The 19540-nt window shown below is 39.6% G+C and overlaps 1 protein-coding gene across 4 annotated transcripts in view; it reads left to right on the top strand.

The window, feature by feature from the left end:
- Positions 1–19540, top strand: part of MYO16 (myosin XVI) — a 397050-nt gene that overhangs the window by 340311 nt on the left and 37199 nt on the right. For all 4 annotated transcript variants that reach the window (XM_075852491.1, XM_075852492.1, XM_075852489.1 and 1 more), the window contains exons 30-33: positions 239–476; positions 3761–4071; positions 4479–5630; positions 16036–16182. In XM_075852491.1, coding sequence (XP_075708606.1) covers positions 239–476; positions 3761–4071; positions 4479–5630; positions 16036–16182 — 1848 coding nt within the window. The remainder of the gene's footprint in view (positions 1–238; positions 477–3760; positions 4072–4478; positions 5631–16035; positions 16183–19540) is intronic.

Raw genomic sequence — 19540 nt, forward strand, 5'->3', positions numbered from 1 at the left:
AATTGGTTGTCACCTTTGATATTGATAATAAACTTATCCTAAGTCTTTTGAAATCCTATATACTTTATTAATATAATTTGTATACGTGTAGGTTGTTCCTTTAATTAACTGAAACACCATATGTACACTCCTTTTCTATATGTACTGTAGACCATGGAATATGAAATTACATTAGATAAAATATCTAAAGGGGTGCAAAATATATTATGTGTTACATACTTTTAATTTTCTATCTTAGTTGTTAGGCGCTTTCTAGCCCGTCAACATCTCCGTCAGAAAATCAGCATTAAACAAAGTGAGGAGACTTGTATTCAAGATTTTCTACTCACTTTGGAGAACCTTGGACAGAAGGCCTACCACTCTCTGGTTATTCAGAATGCATCTGACATAGCCCATGATAAAGACAGACTTCGCACTAATCCAGAAGTAAATAATGACACAGGATCGTCTGTTGATAAGAATGTCATTTCTGCCAGGTAAATTTTCAAAGAATATGCAATTTGTCTCATAATATTCCAGTGGTGGAAGGACATGAAAGTTGGAACCTAGAATTAAAAATGATCAGAATTATTTACGACCTCTGTATATATATCTTTTTCAGCCTATGAGTGTTTATTTTTACCATTCCTTTGAGAGCCTGCCAATTGATCCCATTAGGGAAAAGGGAAATAACCACTACTGATATAATATATATGGACACGGCCTAGTTTCGGCATTAAAGGGAATGTTTTGCTCGAAATTTTTTTTTAATTTTTTTTAGTTAAACAGTTAGTGTATAAGTGATTAAACATTGTTCTAATTTTTTTAATTTTTTTCACGAGTCAGGAAATATTATAAATTAGATTCTAATTTATAACATTTCCCAGTGCTGGTCACTAGATGGAACAATTCCTAAAATTGCAGCATTGGCATGTGTTAAAGCAACCACATTGCTTTATGCTGCAAAATTTGAGAAAACTCACTCGCTCTAGTGAGCTCTCAGAATCCCCCCCTCCTTTATCCTGGCTAGTGCCGGGAGAAACGAGGGGATTGAACGGTCAAACCTCCTACACTGTGTGTCGCCATTTTTTGAGCTAACACACAGTGTAGTAGGTTTACATACAGTAGTAAACACACAGTAAAACACGTACATACACAGACCTAACTTACCTGCTCCTGCCGCCGCCGCTCCCTCCGGTCCATCCGCTCAGTCTGCTCCCTCCGCTCCAAGTGCACAAGTCCGGAAGCCGCAACCGGAAGTAGTAATCTTACTGTCCGGCCGTGGCTTCCGGTCCACAAGAAAATGGCGCCGGACGTCGCTCGGCCAAAGACCTTCAATTTGGACTGTGTGGGAGCGGCGCATGCGCCGTTCCCACACAGGCGGCGTACAGCATAGTGGATGGAAAGGGCCCCGTTCGCATTCACTATGGGGCTGTATGTGCCGTATTCCATGTCTGTATGTGTCGTTAATCGACATATACAGAGATGGAAAAAAAAATGGCAGCCCCCATAGACAAGAAAAAGTTTAAAAATAAAAAAAAGTAAAACACAAACACACAAATAAATAAAACATGTTTTAATAAAACACTAAAAGCAAATTGATATAAAAATTTATTTTTTCGTGACACTAGTCCTTTAAGGACGGAGTGGTTTGTTTCGTTTTAACCTCTGCATTATGAAAGCCATAACTTTTTATTTTTCTGTTGATGTAGCTATATGAGGGTTTGTTTTATGCAGAAGAAGTTTTATTTTTTAATGGCACCGATTTGGGATACTTGTAATGTATTGAATAACTTCAATTTTGCAGCGTAATACAGTAGCAGCAGAGTGGATGAGATTTGAACAAATCTCATCCACACGCTGCTCAAAGAATCAGTCAAAAAAACTTTCATAAGTTGACCTGCGTTGCGGTATTTTAATCCGCAGCATGTCAGTTTATGCTGCGGAATTGCTGTTTTTTTGTTGTTGAAGATTTTATCCATTGAATTTAATGGGGAGGTAAAACCCGCAACAAATAGCAGATGTTTTGATTTTTGTGGTGGAAAAGCTGGCTGCAGCGGTCACATGGGATAAAATGTCATCCCAGGAGGCCGGGCTGCAAGACGTCAGAGGGACGCGTCGCCATGACTATGGGTAAGTATAGCCTTTTTTTTTTTTAACCTGCTATTTTCTGCATTGGACAATCTGCCCCGAAAAACTGCTCTACAATTTGGTGCGGTTTTTCGGCCGGAATTCCCTGCGGGGCCTAGGGCGGATATGCTGTGTAGTCTTAAACTCAACTTTTAGATGATAAAGCATATAATAGACCAGACAGAGCATAGTAAAATATGAGACATAAGTACAAGTGTAATGGAAGAAAGAAGATATGTGATATCCAAATGTAAAAAATCAGGCGGTAGCTACAATGTCAGTATTTAAACATCATATGCAGTTATATTCCTAAATTAAAGGGGGAAAAAAGTGCCCACCTAGGAAACCCATTAATTACAATGTACATGTTTAGACATTATGTTCAAACAAAACACAAGGAACAGTCTTACCAGTTTTTGCAGACCACCTTAGTAGTAGAACGGTCTGGAGTCATGGCTAGAGGAAGGGATGGACATCAATAATTCCCTATTAAGCCCTAGTTCAAAGCTCAAATCCCTAAACTACCTGACCACATGGGGTGATCGCCCCTTCATAGACGACCCCACCAGAAACATGATCCCTCAAGAAAAGCCTTGAACATTTAGCCCTATTACTTTGTCCCAACGCTTTTCTTCAAGATCATGTTACTGGATGTCACCACATGCCAAGAGAAATAACACTTTTATTTTTTCATCAACAAGGGCTTTATGAGGGTTTTATTTTTAGATGACTTGTATACCATTGACATCATTGTGGGGTACATACGACTTTTGGATTTTTATTCCTGTTTTTGGGAGGCAGGATGAACAACTATTCTGACATGTATTTTTGTTTTTGTTTTTTTACGACGTTCATAAATTCATAAATAATGTGTTAACTTTATAGTACGTGACATTATGGATGCAGCGATGCAAGTTATGTGTTTTTTAAAAAAATTGAAAAAATAGAACATTTTGTAATAGAAAAAAGAAATAGTTTTTAAGAGGAGCCCCCTTCCTCTGTAAAACAACTTGGCTGCGGTCAGTATTGGCATCTAAGCTGTTAAATGGCAGAGATCGGAGTACTATTATGACGCGGTGTGAGATCCATAGTCCCATAGTCATCACCCTAAACACACCTGCCAGACCTGACACACGCACACTAATTTCCCCACCATATTTTGCTTTTAGTAACACCACATATTTAGTTGAATGATTTTTTAAGAACTGTTGAGGCAGATGTGTTTGCAAATGTTAAAACAAATTATAGTCATTTGGCATTAATTAAGTAAGCACGTGTTTGAATCCACGCTAAATGGGTTTCCCACTTTGGACAATGATGTCTTGATAGAAGGGTCTTCTGAAAATAAGGTCATCACAGAGTCTCCTGCTTCTTGGTCCCCCAGTGATTAGCTGTAATCTGTGTGGGAACCTGAAATGCCACCACAGGGAAAATGCTGGGTACTCCAGAGCTAGAGAGCTTTTTGTAGCTGCTCTGGCTAATTAATGTCTGTCCTGAGTGAGGGAATATCGTCCACTAAAGAATTCCCTAATATGGTATATGGAAATGTGCTTTCAAAACAAGGCAGCCCTTGTAGAGTCTGATTATTTTTATGGTTATTATTATTCTTTTTTTTCTGCTATTATAATTGTTATTATGGTATATTTTTCAGAACTGATAAAATGGATGTGAAGGTTTTGGAAAGCCGTCTTGTAGGATACCGTTCCACACCTAATCTTTTTCATTCTGCTTCCGTGATGGCTCCGTTTACTACTGGAAGCTTGTCACGCTCAGCGTCCGGAGCATCCGCTAGGTCCCTTTCGTTACACACAGTATTAAGCTTCGATGATGGTGGTAATCTACAGTCACCTCGGAAACAGCCTCCTCCAAAACCAAAGAGAAATCCTACCACAAGATTAAGTGCTTCATATGAGGCTGTTAGTGCCTGTCTAATAGCAGCTACTACGGAAATTGATAATGATGGTAAGTTAAGTTAGAGTTGTCCTAGTCACTACGGTTTAATAAATATTATGTGGTCTGCACAGTTATCAGGCACCTTGGAACAACTGTTATGTGTAAAGAACTACTTCTTTAATGGTCCTGCCTTCCAGAGAGATTTAATCGTTTTTCTTAAGTAGTTTCCTTACATCTGCAAATTAATATTTCCACTTAACAACATTAAATGGCAGAATAAGGAACATATTAAACATTTCCTTCCATTATTGAAATATTACTAAAAAATCCTAACTCAAATTATTTACACAAATGGGTATTACATAGAGTGTATTCATGTATTTAAGCCATGTAATAGAAATAGTAAATTTATTTTAGATGATTTGTTTTAATATTGGCCAAATTTACAAATCAAGATGATATATTTTTATTTTTAGCTTTGTCTCGGCCAAGACCGCATAGTGATGATTACAGCACAATGAAAAAAATTCCACCACCAAAACCAAAGAGGAGTCCTAATACAAAACTCAGTGGCTCTTATGAGGAGATATGTGTGCACAGATTAGAAGGAAAACCATTAAGTATGTTAATCAAAAAAAGTCATCGTGACTTTGGGACCATGCAAAGGGCAGCTTCTGCAGATGGACCTCACCAAGGTAATCTAACTTTGTACATGTCACAAGAAGAAGATGAAAATGAACCAGTATATATTGAGATGGTTGGAAATGCCAAGAAGAATTTTTCCACTCTGGCCAACAGTCCTGAACAAGGAGAAGCAGTCTATGAAGAGATGAAATATTTTCATCCAGATCAAATTAATAGCAATACCGTGACAACTGGGAGTTCACAATTATTCTTACAGAACATAAACTTAGTTACACTTGATGGTTATAACACCACTAAAAAAGATGATGGGCAGTCCATGGAATCATGTGACATACCAGCTCCATTTCCAAACCTCCTTCCTCATAGGCCTCCTCTTCTGGTATTTCCTCCTGCACCAGTAACTTGCTCTCCCGCTTCTGATGAATCACCCTTGACACCACTTGAAGTTATAAAACTCCCTGTTCTTGAAACGAATATTAACTATGCTATACAGTCTGAATGTTCCAGTCCTTTATCGCCTCAATGTTCAAAACATCAAAAGGGAGAAAATGAAAGGCCATCATCACCAGCTCTAACAGTGTTTAGTGTATCAAGTAGGATGTCTCCACCTTCTACGCCTCCTGTACAACCATCCTCAGCTTCTTACCAGTCCTCAACGCACTTTGCTTTTCCCACAGAGACTCCATATGCTTTGTTAGTTAATACAACTAAAAAGACTATGAATCAAGAGACACTAAAATTTTTGTCTAGATCCAGCCCTGTTTTAACTGATGGTACAAGTAGCACAATGACCAAACTGCCTTTTTCTTCTCCAGTGAAAATTGCACGGACAATACAGACTAAATCTCCTTCTTCATTCCCAACCAGTGTCACCAATACAAGTCAAGTTACTAGCCCACTTGATGAGTTAACCACACTCTTTAATTCAGGAAGGAGTTTACTGAGGAAATCTGCAGCTGGTCGGAGGATTCGGGAGCTTAAAGGTATATTAATGATAATATTAAGACATCCAGTATTATATTAAGTTTATTTCTAGTTAGTGGCTTTTTCCCTTTGTAATATGTTAACAAAAAAAAAACAAGTACAGATGACACTATAGTCGTGGCACTTATTCGTTTATTTTGCATGCAAAGCAGTGCTTGTGATAAGTTATACAATTGGTCATGATACTAATTCAATACAATCTTGCGCCATCCAGTAACTATGTTTATTTTACATGTATGTATACTTTTTTTTAACATCAGTGTCTATGGGTGACGGGTGGCCGACAAATAGTACCTGTCAGAGACATCTGTCACAGCCATCTAGTAAAAAAAAGTATACGTTAAACGTATACATTTTCTAACATTGGCGTCTATAGGTGACGATGGCTGATGGATGTCATTCATCGGAGGTATACTTTTTCTTACATTTTTGTTTAACATTTTGCGCCATACATCTCGAGATATGTTGGGTTTAGAAATAAGTTAAGGGAGGACATACATTTAAGTCCAGAATTATTTGGACAGTGACACAATCTTCATGATTTGGGATCTGCATGCCTCCACATTGGATTTGAAATGAAACAGCTGACATGCAATTGAAGTGCAAACTTCCAGGTATAATTCAAGGGGTTGAACAAAAATTTCCTGTGAAACGTTTAGGAATTGCAACTATTTTTCTACACAGCCTCCTCATTTCAGGGGCTCAAAAGTAATTTGACAAATTAACATTACCAGAAATAAAATGTTTTGTTTTTTTTTCAATAATTTGCAGAGAATCCTTTGCAGGCAATGACTGCCTGAAGTCTGGAACCCATGGACATCACCAAACGCTGGGTTTCCTCCTTTGTGATGCTTTGCCAGGCCTTTACTGCAGCTGCCTTCAGTTGTTGCTTGTTTGTGGGTCTTGCAATTGAAATGCATGCTCGATCGGGTTGAGATCTAGTGATTGACTTGGCCATTGCAGAATATTCCACTTCTTTGCCTTAAAAAACTCCTGGTTTGCTTACACAGTATGTTTTTGGTCATTGTCCATCTGTACTGTGAAGTGACGTCCAATCAACCTAGCTGCATTTGGTTGAATCTGAGCAGAAAGTATATCCCTTAACACTTCAGAATCCGGTTGCTTCTGTCTTCAGTCACATCACCAATAAACACTAGTGACCCAGTGCCTTTTCGCAGCCATGCATGCCCATGCCATCACACTGCCTCCACCATGTTTTACAGAGGATGTGGTGTGCTTTGGATGAGCCATTCCATGCCTTCTCCATACTTTCTTCCTCCAATCATTCTGGTACAGGTTGATCTTTGTTTCATCAGTCCAAAGAATGCTGTTCCAGAACTGGGCTGTATTCCTTAGATGTTGCTTGGTAAAGTCTAATCTGGCCTTTCAATATTTGAGGCTGGTTAATGGTTTGCACCTTGTAGTGAATACTCCGTATTTGCTCTCATGAAGTCTTCTCTTTATGGTAGATTTAGATACCGATACACCTACTTCTAGGAGAGTGTTCTTCACTTGGGTAGATGTTGTGAAGGGTTTTTTCTTCACAATGGAAAGGAATCTTGAGATCATCCACCACTGCTGTCTTTCGTGGACGTCCAGGCCTTTTGGAGTTCACGAGATCACCAGTGCGCACTTTTTTTTCAAGAATGTACCAAACTGTTAATTTGGCCACTCCTAACATTTGTGCTCTCTCTCTGATAGATGTCTTCATTTTTTTCAGTCTAATAATGGTCTGTTTCACTTGCATTGAGAGCTCCTATGACCTTATGTTGTGGGTTCCAAGCAACAGCTTTCAAATGCAAATGCCACATCTGGAGTCAACCCCAGACCTTTTACCTGCTTAGTTGATGATGGATTAATGAGGGAATAGCCCATGCAGCCCATTAAATAGCTTTTGAGATAATTGTCCAATTACCTTTGGTCCCTTGAAAAAGAGGCAGCTGCATATAAAGGAGCTGTAATTCCTACACCCTTCCTCAAATTAGGATGTGAATACCCTCAAATTAAAGCTGAGAGTCTGCACTTTAAGCCCATATTGATTATATAACTGTATATTCAATATGTTTTGGTAAACAGCTAAAATGCCAAAACTTGTGTCACTGTCCAAATACGTCTGGACCTAACTGTATCTATATGCTGTATGGTTCCATCTCACTAGATGTAGAATCCTGTGAAGTCTTTTAAACTCATTACCAATGCTATTACTATAATCTGATCTGTGTCTTATGAAGTATTTCACTTCTGATCATACTTGTACTGAAGTTTTGGGACACCCATTAAAGTCACGTCATTCATGTGAAGAACATTCTTATTTATTTGAGTAAAGATGAGTTCTGGTGCCGCAAGGCCCGCTTACTACTTGTAGAAATAATATTGCACATAGCTCGATGTGATGGCATAAAACTTAGTTTTAATATTTTATTATAAACTTCTTGTAGTGCTCTTAATTTCATGTTAATTATTTTTTATGACACACTGTTATCAACGTAGAGCTGTATAAATAAATATAAATCAGTTCCCAGATTTGGAAGCAGGTGGCAGCTTTCTGGAAAAAAAAAAAATCACATTTCATGAAAACTCTTAATTATCTTCATGACAGCCTCCTATGAGGACACCTCAGCCTGGCTCAGAGTACCCTGCATTTACCTCCACAGAATGGTTTCTGTGCATAGCTAACTTCATACTTGACTTATAATTTGATAATTACTTCTTGGGGAACATCTTCCAGGAAACCTGGAAATAAATACTTCACAGAAAACCATCATGATATTTTATCATGTCCTTTCCCTATTGTACATGTAGAAAATAGCATGCTTGATATTCACATGCACAGTGTGTTTATTTGAACTTCAATGGACTTGTTTTCCTGTGTAGAATTAGATGATGATTTATTATTTATGTTATTCTTTATGAAGTCTAAGCAATTAGCTTTTTATTATACTATGGAACCCACGACCTTTCTCTACATCAAGGTGAAAGTCATAATAGTCACATAATACTTTTATGTTTGCTATTGAATCAAAATAAAACAGTGTACAGACTATTACATATTAGGCAGGTAAGGGCATTTCTTTTTTTCTAGTTTCTCTGCTTTCTTTATGAAGTTTCCCAACAGATGATGTTTTAGTAGTCCATGTATGCTCTCTATGATAATCTCAATTTCTACTTTACCTACTTATTTTTCTTTTTGTTTATACAATAAGCGGGTTTTCCGATCTTTAAATAGTGTGTATAAATTTGTTTAACTACAGTAGGATTACTAATGCACTGCCTGTAGATGAAATGTCTCTGTAAGCCAGTTTCTCATGCAGTTACATGAGCATGCTCCTGGTGTTTATCTCCTGCTTTTATGATGTCCCATACACTGAACACATGGCTATCTCACCTCTTCCTGTAGTATGGAACCATCACTACATATCTCTTATCTCCACTTCTCCCTTCTCTCCCGTCTCCCTCCATGTTTCTGGACTGACTGTGTTTCACATGCTGGGCAACAGATAGTGCAGAGTATAGCAGCAGAACAGCAGAGCTGCAGCTCAATTGCAGATAGTGAGTAATTACAGCACTACCTTACACCTTTTAATAGAGGGCATGCAGGCAGCTGTAAATATAGGCAGTGTCTGTGAGAGGGTGAGGAATCATGGGAACGTTAGTCCTTTACATGGTAATCCTGCCTACAGCAAAACCTAGCAAAATGAAATTAACACTGCCTCACAGAGCTGGGCAACATAATGAAGGTAAAAAAGTACCACTTCTGAGCAATGGTGGCATCTTTTCTGTGATTTTCATAACCTTTGGGAAACCCCTTTAACCGTTTTGTATCTATTTATTCTCATTCATTTTCACTCAATGAATTTTTTTATGTAAACATGAGCTTAATTCAATATTTACCACTTCAAAAACAGCAAACACAGGTGTAGACTTACGTTCAGGTGAACCGTATAATTGAATGGAAAAATTTAAGAAAGAGAAAATGGTGTACATTAGGTTATGGTCGACTGTTCATTTGTGGTGACGTTTTGAAAACACGTTTGTTTGAATTCTACTCTTACCTTTCAATATTTGCACATATCAGAAGTGCATATGGAACATAAACTTGACTTGAATAGATATGTGCAATTGCGCACGTATTAAAGTGTTACACCTTAGAGTGCTGCTTAAAATAACTGACCCCAGAAAAATAATTATTTGGCTATCTCTTTAACCGCATTTTGTATTTGTAATATTATGCATGCATTATGCAGGGATGTATTATAAAACTTTTCGTGTAAAAATTGTATCTATCTGCATCAGCATTGTTGAAAAAAAAAAAGATCCCTAATCTTTGTTGTTGGTGACTACACTCCTACTAATGTTTAACTCATAGCACATGACTAACTGGCTCCACTTCCATCCACACGTGATATTAAAGTTCCTGCAACATATACGGTACCTCTGTCCTCAGGAACACAATCATGCGTGTACAGTTCTCACTTTCTACAGAGTTCTCTACTGAAATATTTGATGAATTCTGATGAAAATTCCAATGAGTTATCATTCCAATGTTTACACTGTTATATTACAGGATCCAAACATTAATGAGACTTATGGTCCAGCATTCAGTTGCACCAGTCATTTTTCTGAAGTAAATATAGTTGGCACATAACTCAGGTGCTTTAAGTGCATTTTAACTCCTTAGTGATGCAACTAATGTTAGAGTAAAAAAAAAATGTACCCCTTTTTCAGTGATAATTTCTTTATTATTTTTTTTCTTCAATGTAGCTGTATGACACCTTGTAGTTTATATTCAGGAAAACGGCAGCACAGCCACACAAAAAAATCTTCAGTGTGAAAGGACAACTTCCCATACATAGGTGGTGCACGCAGCAAAGAATCCCAGGTCCAAGGGAGACAATCAAGATGCAATTGAAGAAAGGAACTGCAGCACTCAAGATAATCCAAAGAAGTGTGTTTGATTTATTCAACAAGCATAAAAACACTCGCTACGTTTCAACCCATAAATGGGTCTTTATCAAGCATGCTTGATAAAGACCCATTTATGGGTTAAAACGTTGCGAGTGTTTTTATGCTTGGTCAATAAATCAAATACACTTCTTTGGATTATCTTGAGTGCTGCAGTTCCTTTCTTCGATTGCACCTTGTAGTTTATGGGATGAGTGTTAGTACAAATAATGTATTGAATAACTTTTATTAATATTCTTTGGGGAGGAAGAGAAAAAAAACAGCACTTGAAATAGTTTTTGGGGATTTATTTTTAAGGTGTTTATTGTGCGGCATAAACTACATAATCATTTCATTCTACTGGTCGTTATGAATATGGCAAATACAAATTGATATCATTTTTATTATGCTTTACTACTTTTTTTCAATAATTAACACTTTTTTGTGCAGAATAATTACTTTTTGTGTTGCCACATTCTAAGAACAATAACGTTTATTTTTCTGTCGAAGGAGCTGTATGAGGGCTTGTTTTTTTGCTGAATGATTTTATAGTTGTTATTGGTACCATTTTGGGGAACATACAACTTTTTAAACAGTTTAAATTCCTGTTTTTGTGAGACAAGATGAAGAGAAAGCTATTCTGACATTGTTTTTTAGGTTTTGTTTTTTTTTTAATGACGTTTACCGTGCGGGATAAATGACATTCATTTTATAGTATGGGTCATTACTGATGTGAAATTATGTAGGGTTTGTTTTTGTTTTTTCAATAATAAATCTTTGCATAACGGAAAAAAATATTATTTTTTTCTTACTTAGGAATTCTTTTTACATTTTTGAAACAGTTTTATTTGATCTATTTGGCCGGGATGTGGAGTTAATAGTCTCATTAGGCACCCAGGAATGATTAAAAAAAATATATAACCTGTTTCAATAAGAGAGCAAAAGTCCATGTTACCCCTCCCATGGGGTCATCTGAAGCCATAGAGGAACATGAGAAAGATGATAGCTTTCCTGTAAATGCTGGCAGCACATCCCCACTGCTCCCGACCATCTGCTCTTTACACAGGCAGAAGTGAGAGCTGAAATGCAGCTCCCACTTCAAACTGCTCCAGCTCAGGCTAAATCAAGGCTAGAGCCGGTATACTTTTCTCATTAGTCAAGATTCTTTAAACAAGACTGAGATTGCGACTCTAGCCACGTTCTAGCCTTAGCTTAGAGCAGGGGTCGGGATCCTATGGCTCGCGAGCCAGATATGGCTCTTTTGATGGCCGTATCTGGCTCGCAGACAGGGCTCCTACCTGTCTATGGGAGGGATGCACGTTGCAGCCGCACAGCTCAGTATAGTACACATGACTATGAGAGCGGGGCTGCGGCTGTGTAATTCAGCCACAGCCCCGCTCCTGAGTCCTGACATATGCGCGCGGGGTCAGCATCATGTGATGCGGCCGGCGCTGCACTAATGATCTGCGGCATTGAAGACAGAACATGGCGGGCGCGCTACAAAGCACCCCCATGTTGTCTTCAGTGCCTGAACTGCCGCTCATTAGTGCAGCGCCGGCCGCATCTCCTCATGCTGACCGCGCGCGCACTTCCTGTCAGGAGCGGGGCAATGGCTGTATTACACAGCCGCAGCCCCGCTCTATAACGCCGGAGATCAGAGAACCTCTCATCTCCGCCGTTATTCCCGTGAATGCTGCGATCACAGCTGACTGCAGCATTCAGGGGAAAGTGAGAAGGGGGGATGCCCCTGGATCGCATCACAGGGAATTCCTGTGACGCGATCGAGGGCCATACCATATATGGGCAGACAGCCCAGGGTCTATTGACGGACCCCAGGGCTGTCTGACCATATCTCTTGTTGTTAGGATATACCCAAGTATGTCCTAACAACAGCCTGTGTGCTATCTGTCCACAGGCTAATGTACTGGCACATATCTGATATATGTCAGTACATTAAAGTTTAAAAATAAAGTAAAAACAAAGTATGGTTACATTTTTAAAAAAATATACACCTTCACCTTTTTTACAATAAACATTAAAATAAGTCTCAATACATAAAATACACACATTCAGTAATGGCGCGGACAACAATGTTTTTGCATCATTTATGATGTGTACGCTGTAAAAAAATGAAATAAACACGGCTTTCATTCACTTATTAATGTGAGGCGCGAGGTGCGATGAATTTACCCTCCATGTTCCTCACATTAATAGTAATTAACCCCATCATGTACCTCGCCTATCTGCGCATGCGCGAGTTCAAAGAGACAGAGAGTCCTGGGTCCTGCCGCCGATGGCCATAGTGAAGCGCTCCTGCACGAAATGGTGAGTATATCTTAAATTCTATATTTTAAGGGTAAAAGTTGGGGGTCGTCTTATACGCCCAGTCGTCTTATACGCCGACATATACGGTAGTTCTTTGATGGCCTGATAAGCATTGGCGGCAGTGGTGAGCGGCAGGGAGCATGGACTACATTTCCCATAACTCCCTGCATAGCCGCGCCGTCTGCAAGCACGCACCTGCGTCCCCTAGTGAAGCGGCATCTGCCTCCTCCCTTGTGTCTCCCTTGGACGTTCCAGAAACCCCTGGCTGTGCTGCTGCTTTGAAGGTGAACATTATAACATGGAAATTGTTACACAGCCTCATGGTCAGCAGCAGTGAGCTGCATCAATAAAGGGGCTGTGTAATACAGTGTGTCCCACCAACCCCCCCTTCCCACTTCACCCCTGAAAATAATCCCACATAATCCATAATAGAGCCCCCCCCCCCAAAAAAAAATAAAAATATGGCCTTAAAAAACATCTGCCACCCATATTACACTCTTGGGGGCTTTAAATTAATCTCTTGTGGGCATAAGAAACTGATTTAAAGGACCACTATCAGGGCAAAAATCTGTTCTGAGCGCTTTATTACAGCTCTGGAGGTCTCCCAGATGGGTCTGAGCCTCTCTTTTTTGTTCATTTTCTGTAAGACCAACACTTTTAAAAGGGCCACTGACAGATACAATTGCTCCAGCGGTCACTTAGTACACAAAGGAGTGTTCCTCTCTGCTGCACTAAGCCACCGCTGGACCTAAACAATAATTCGCTGTAAAATAATAAAATAGATAATTGACATAACTGACAATGCGTTGTGTGACATGTCCAACATTCCAGCTTCTTTCTTCTGCGAATGCCTCAAAGCTGGCATTCTCTCAACATCAGGTGGGAAGAATGCCAGCTTCCAGTCATGCGCAGGAAAAAGAAGAAGCCAGACTGCTGGACTGATGTCATGCATCGCAAGCTCACAATGTAAGTTATTTATTTAATTTTTTTACTGCTAATTACCATTGTTTCAGTCCAGTTGTGGCTTTATACAGCAGGGAGGAGCATTCCTTGCTGTACTAAGTGAACATTGGAGCGATTGATCTGTCAATGGCCCTTTAAACATATTGTACGGCTCTCGCGGAATTATATTTCAAAATATGTGGCGTTTACGGCTCTCTTAGCCAAAAAGGTTCCTGACCCCTGGCTTAGAGCCTTTAGTAGGCTTCCTCTGTAGTCACACTGCTGTCCTGAGTTGGGTTTGCGCTAAACAGTATTGTTATTTTCCTGTTGAGCTTCTCGCAAGACAATTGTGTATATCAAATTTCCCAAATTTTCTGACAAAAAAAGTAATTTCAACAGTTAAAAAAATGAGTATGGCCTTTCCAACAGATCCTTTTACCAATATCTTAAACTGAGACATGCATGTTCCAAAATTTATGATAAAGCTTCTGTTAAGGAAGAGGAATGAAAATGTATTGGTTATTTAAATCACCCCTTGTCTAGGAAAGGTTAAATATCTAAAATTTATAGAAGTGTATTGGATTTGATGTTAACTGAGAATAAATCGCCAAGTTGTGCATGATGGGAAGAGGAGCTGGGTATTATTGAAGAGTCTCAATAGGAAGGTATTTTCAAGTCAATTAAAATGTCATCACGAAACGATTTGAATCGAGTTATCACAATAGCTCCATTACTTTCCTAAGCAATAATATATTAAGGGGTTGAGGAATTGTTCTAATTGTCCTAAGTGTTCACGAAACAAGTCAACACTATTCCATCTCGATTGGCATTGTCCAAAGTTATTTAGATATTGGTGACGAGTAGTTGAACAGTTGGAAAGGTGACTTTTGGTTTGACTTTAAATCTTATGGTGTGCATTTTGGGGGATATAACTAAACTGAAAGATTCTTATTAATCTAATTTGGCAGTAATTTACCTATTGATGCTGGCAAGAATAGTATTACTACAATTGTGGATTTTCAATATGGAATAAAAAAGTTTTTTGAAAGCTATTTGAGGAAGCGATGTGTTGTAAGAAAAAAAGAAAAGATGGTTAGATTTCAGGTAATGTGGTAGAAATATATTCCTATATATACTACCTAAAATCAGTAACTAATTTAGTTTTAATCTAACTTTTGTTTTTTTATTCGTTCTTAATGTGGTGGAGGGGGGTAGTGTGGGAGTGTATATTTTGTACCACCAAATAAAAAAAGAAAAGGAACATAAATCCTTAAAAATAATATGGTCATCTGTCTGCAAGGTGTAATGAAGTTATGAAACAAGACAATAATTCAAAATGCACAACTAAGGCCCCATGCACACGACCGTGCCCGCAATCACGGCCCGCGATTGCGGGCACGGCCGGCCGCTGACTGACAGCCGCATTTTCGGCCCGTGCTCCCATACAAAGTATGGGAGCACGGCCCGCAAAATGCGAAAGAACGGACATGTTCCATAATTCCCGGAACATTTCCACGGCACTGACACCCTTCCGTAGTGCTACGGAAAGGTGTCAGTGTTCAATGAAAGTGAATTGCTCAGTTTTTGCGGACCGCAAGTGCGGTCCGCAAAAACGGAGGTTTTTTACGGTCGTGTGCATGGGGCCTAAGAGAAAAAGCCTATCTCTTAATAATGGAGGTCTGAAAAGAAGGGTGGACTAAAATTCCTCAACAGAAGAGTGAAAAACTGATGTGAAATTATTGCAAGAATTTGGTTGCAATTATTTGTGCTAAAGGTAGTGGAAATCAGTTTACTGGGGTATTTACTTATTCAAATTAGTGGTATGATAGTTGGATATCTTTGTTCCTTAAATAAACACTAAAATTCAAAAACTATGTTTAGTCAGGTTGGCTTTTTCTATTATTATTTTGCTTTAGTTTAGATAAAAATATTAGTATCATAAATTCTACTCTAGGGCACTGGATACTCAATAGCATTTGTAAAAGGAGCATTAAATGGCTAATAAGAGTCTTTCTACCCTGTTTGTGATTAGAACTACAGACTTTATTGAATGTGGGTAAAAGTGATGGGTTATAATTGAAACATCTGTCATCTGTTGGTCATTATCAGTAATCCAGTGACTGATATATTATACAATGAATAACATACTATGGTACACAGCATTCCATCCATTCACCAATCTCCTTTTTTTCCAAGGTGTTGAGATGAATCTGAACACAAGCAGTGTGGAAGATGCTAGACAGCCAGATACCCAAGATACCAATGCAAATAATCCAGATAATCAGTCATCAAGCACTTTATCTACCTGCCTACCGTGTGACAATGGGAACTCTGTAACTAGTGGTGAGTTTGTACATAACATATACTTATATGAATTTTCTGCAGTTTGGAAATGTATATGGTGTACTGACACTTTCAGTCCATAAACGATCTGCAAGTCCCCTGCCACGTAACATGAAAATGACTACATTTATTAACATTTTTAAACACATAATAATGAATGCAATTTTCACGCCCTTCAAGTCAGTATTCAGTACAGACACCTCTCAAAGAAATTGCAGCCTGTAGTCTGTATACATTTTGCTGACATGGCACTTCACTTTTCACATATGATGCTGTGCTGTCAAGTTATATAGGGAACATGAGTCAACAGTAGCAGCCACTAGTCTAGGTTCACACAATGTTTGGTGTGTACGACTAGCGTATAAGCCAAGAAAATCTTCTGTGAGATGTTTCCATAGCCTATAATGGGCCAGGCATGTGCCAAAAGAGCGGCCAGTATTCTTCGGCATTCCTATTATTTTTTTCAACTGTATTGGAAAGTGTGGAATACATTGTCCAATACAAGAGCATCACACAAAAAAAAACCTTATAACGTGGGGTGTATGTTTTTTTTTTTTTTTTTTAAAGCTTGTCTATGGCAGACATATGAAACTGTGTGGCATACATTGTAAGATGATGCACATACAATGCGTACACACCAAACGTGATACTTCTGTAGCATCTGTGTGATATTTACAGCAAGGAAGCGTAATCTCGTTTTAAATGACAGGTTACATCGTAATCTCTCAAGATTACTGTAAAGGATTTGCCAGGCACTACGTCTGTGGATACTCCCAGGATTAATCAGTCGACACCTGAGGCCAGACCTCTTAGACTGACACCGGCTCCCACCAATCAGGGTGGCAGGCTCAGGAGTGGGAGAGCCTATCGCGGCCTGGTCAGTCGGAGTTAGCTCCACCCCCTGTCCATTTATACCTGCCGTTTTCTCTTCCTCATTGCTTGTTATTCTTCTTGGATTCCTGGCCCCACTGCTGCCTTGCTCCAGCCTGCTTCTGCCGTGCTTCTGCCTTGCTTCAGTTCCCGCTTATCCTGCTTCGCTCTGCCCCTGGCTTGCTTCCTGCTCCGTGCTCTGCGTTTGTATACTCCACTACATTCCGATCCTGACTGGCTCGTTCACCACTCCGTTTCCTCACGGTGTTCCGTGGGCTACTGCCCCTTCCCTTGCTTGTTCCCTGTTTGTATCCCCTTGCACTTAGTCAGCGTAGGGACCGCCGCCAAGTTGTACCCCGTCGCCTAGGGCGGGTCGTTGCAAGTAGGCAGGGACAGGGCGGTGGGTAGATTAGGGCTCACTTGTTCCCTTCACCTCCTTCCTGCCATAACAATTACGCTTCCCTTGCTGTAAATATCACACAGATGCTACAAAAATGTCAGGATTCTGAATAGACATCACGTCCTGGCTGGAGGTAATGTATATTCACTGTCAGGACACTTGAGTAACGTTATAGTGTGTTTATGTGGCTGCACATAGCGATATAGCTATATCGCTATGTGCTGTGTAAATGAATGGGGAGAAGTGTATGACACTGATTGGTCAGCGTCATACACTTCTCTCCACAGCGCCCACTTGGTCAAAAAGTAAAACACGCCCAGTTGTCCATTAAGAAACTTATTAGCATAAAGCTAAAATAGGTCATAACTCCGTCAAAAATGATTGTTTTCCTAAATAAAAACACTGCTGTAATCTACATTACAGGGCCGATCATATTAGGTACAAGATAAGCCACTTATAATGTGGTGACAGAGCCTCTTTAAACAGGGCCTTTAAAGAGGCTCTGTCACCAAATTATAAGTGCCCTATCTTGTACATAATGTGATCGGTGCTGTAATGTAGATTACAGCAGTGTTTTTTATTTAGAAAAATGATAATTTTTGACGGAGTTATGACCTATTTTAGCTTGATGCTAATGACTTTCTTAATGGACAACTGGGCGTGTTTTACTTTTGGCCAAGTGGGCGTTGTGGAGAGAAGTGTATGATGCTGACCAATCAGCGTCATACACTTCGCTCCATTCATTTACACAGCACATAGCGATATAGCTATATCGCTATGTGCAGCCACATACATACAAACTAAGGTTACTGCAGTGTCCTGACAATGAATATACATTACCTCCAGCCAGGACGTGATGTGTATTCAGAATCCTGACACTTCGCTAACAAAATCCCGACACTACAGCACAGCAAGCGTAATCTCGCGAGATTACGCTGTAAACTGTCATTTAAAACGAGATTAAGTTTGCCTTGCTATAAATCTGACAGAAACGTTAGTGAAGTGTCAGGATTCTGAATACACATCATGTCCTGGCTGGAGGTAATGTATATTCACTGTCAGGACACTGCAGTAACGTTAGTTTGTATGTATGTGGCTGCACGTAGCGATATAGCTATATCGCTATGTGCTGTGTAAATGAATGGAGCGAAGTGCATGACGCTAATTGGTCAGCGTCATACACTTCTCTCCACAATGCCCACTTGGTCAAAAAGTAAAACACACCCAGTTGTCCATTAAGAAACTCATTAGCATAAAGTTAAAATAGGTCATAACTCCGTCAAAAATTATCGTTTTTCTAAATAAAAAACACTGCTGTAATCTACATTAGAGCGCCGATCACATTATGTACAAGATAGGGCATTTATATTGTGGTGACAGAGCCTCTTTAAGGTCTGGAATGACTTATCCACTCCAGAGTACAAAAGTACTGTGGGTTTGTAATTGTTTTCTTTCTCATGCTGTTTTTTTAATAGAAATTAGTCAAGAACTGGCACATGCATAGTACTTAGAGATGAGTAAATCTGAATACTTGCCTCGCTGGTGTGTCGCCGACAGACAAATTTCCTATTACAAAGCCGCAGTGCCCTCTGTGGATGCTGCCGCAGTGCCCTCTGTGGATGCTGCCGCAGTGCCCTCTGTGGATGCTGCCGCAGTGCCCTCTGTGGATGCTGCCGCAGTGCCCTCTGTGGATGCTGCCGCAGTGCCCTCTGTAGATGCCGCCACAGTGATGTCAGGGTCTTGCCCAGAGCTGGAGTCCCGGAGCAGAGCCGCTTCTAGCACTCAAACTACAGTAGATTTGTGACTGCAGCTCTGGATTTGTTTGGAGTATGGGACCTGATGTTACAGTACAGTTATGACTGCAGCACTGGATGTGACTGGAGTATAGGACATGATGTTACAGTAGAGTTATGACTGCAGCTTTGGATGTGACTGGAGTATAGCACATTATATAATAGTAGAGTTGTGACTGGAGCTCTAGATTTATTTGGAGTATAAGACAAGATGTTTGCATCTGCATCTACTGATCTTGCAGTAGAGTTGTGAGTGTAGCTGTGGATGTCTCTGGAGTATAGTACATGATGTTAC

Source organism: Rhinoderma darwinii, chromosome 2 (genome assembly GCF_050947455.1).
Source record: "Rhinoderma darwinii isolate aRhiDar2 chromosome 2, aRhiDar2.hap1, whole genome shotgun sequence".
In the NCBI taxonomy this organism is placed as follows: domain Eukaryota; kingdom Metazoa; phylum Chordata; class Amphibia; order Anura; family Rhinodermatidae; genus Rhinoderma; species Rhinoderma darwinii.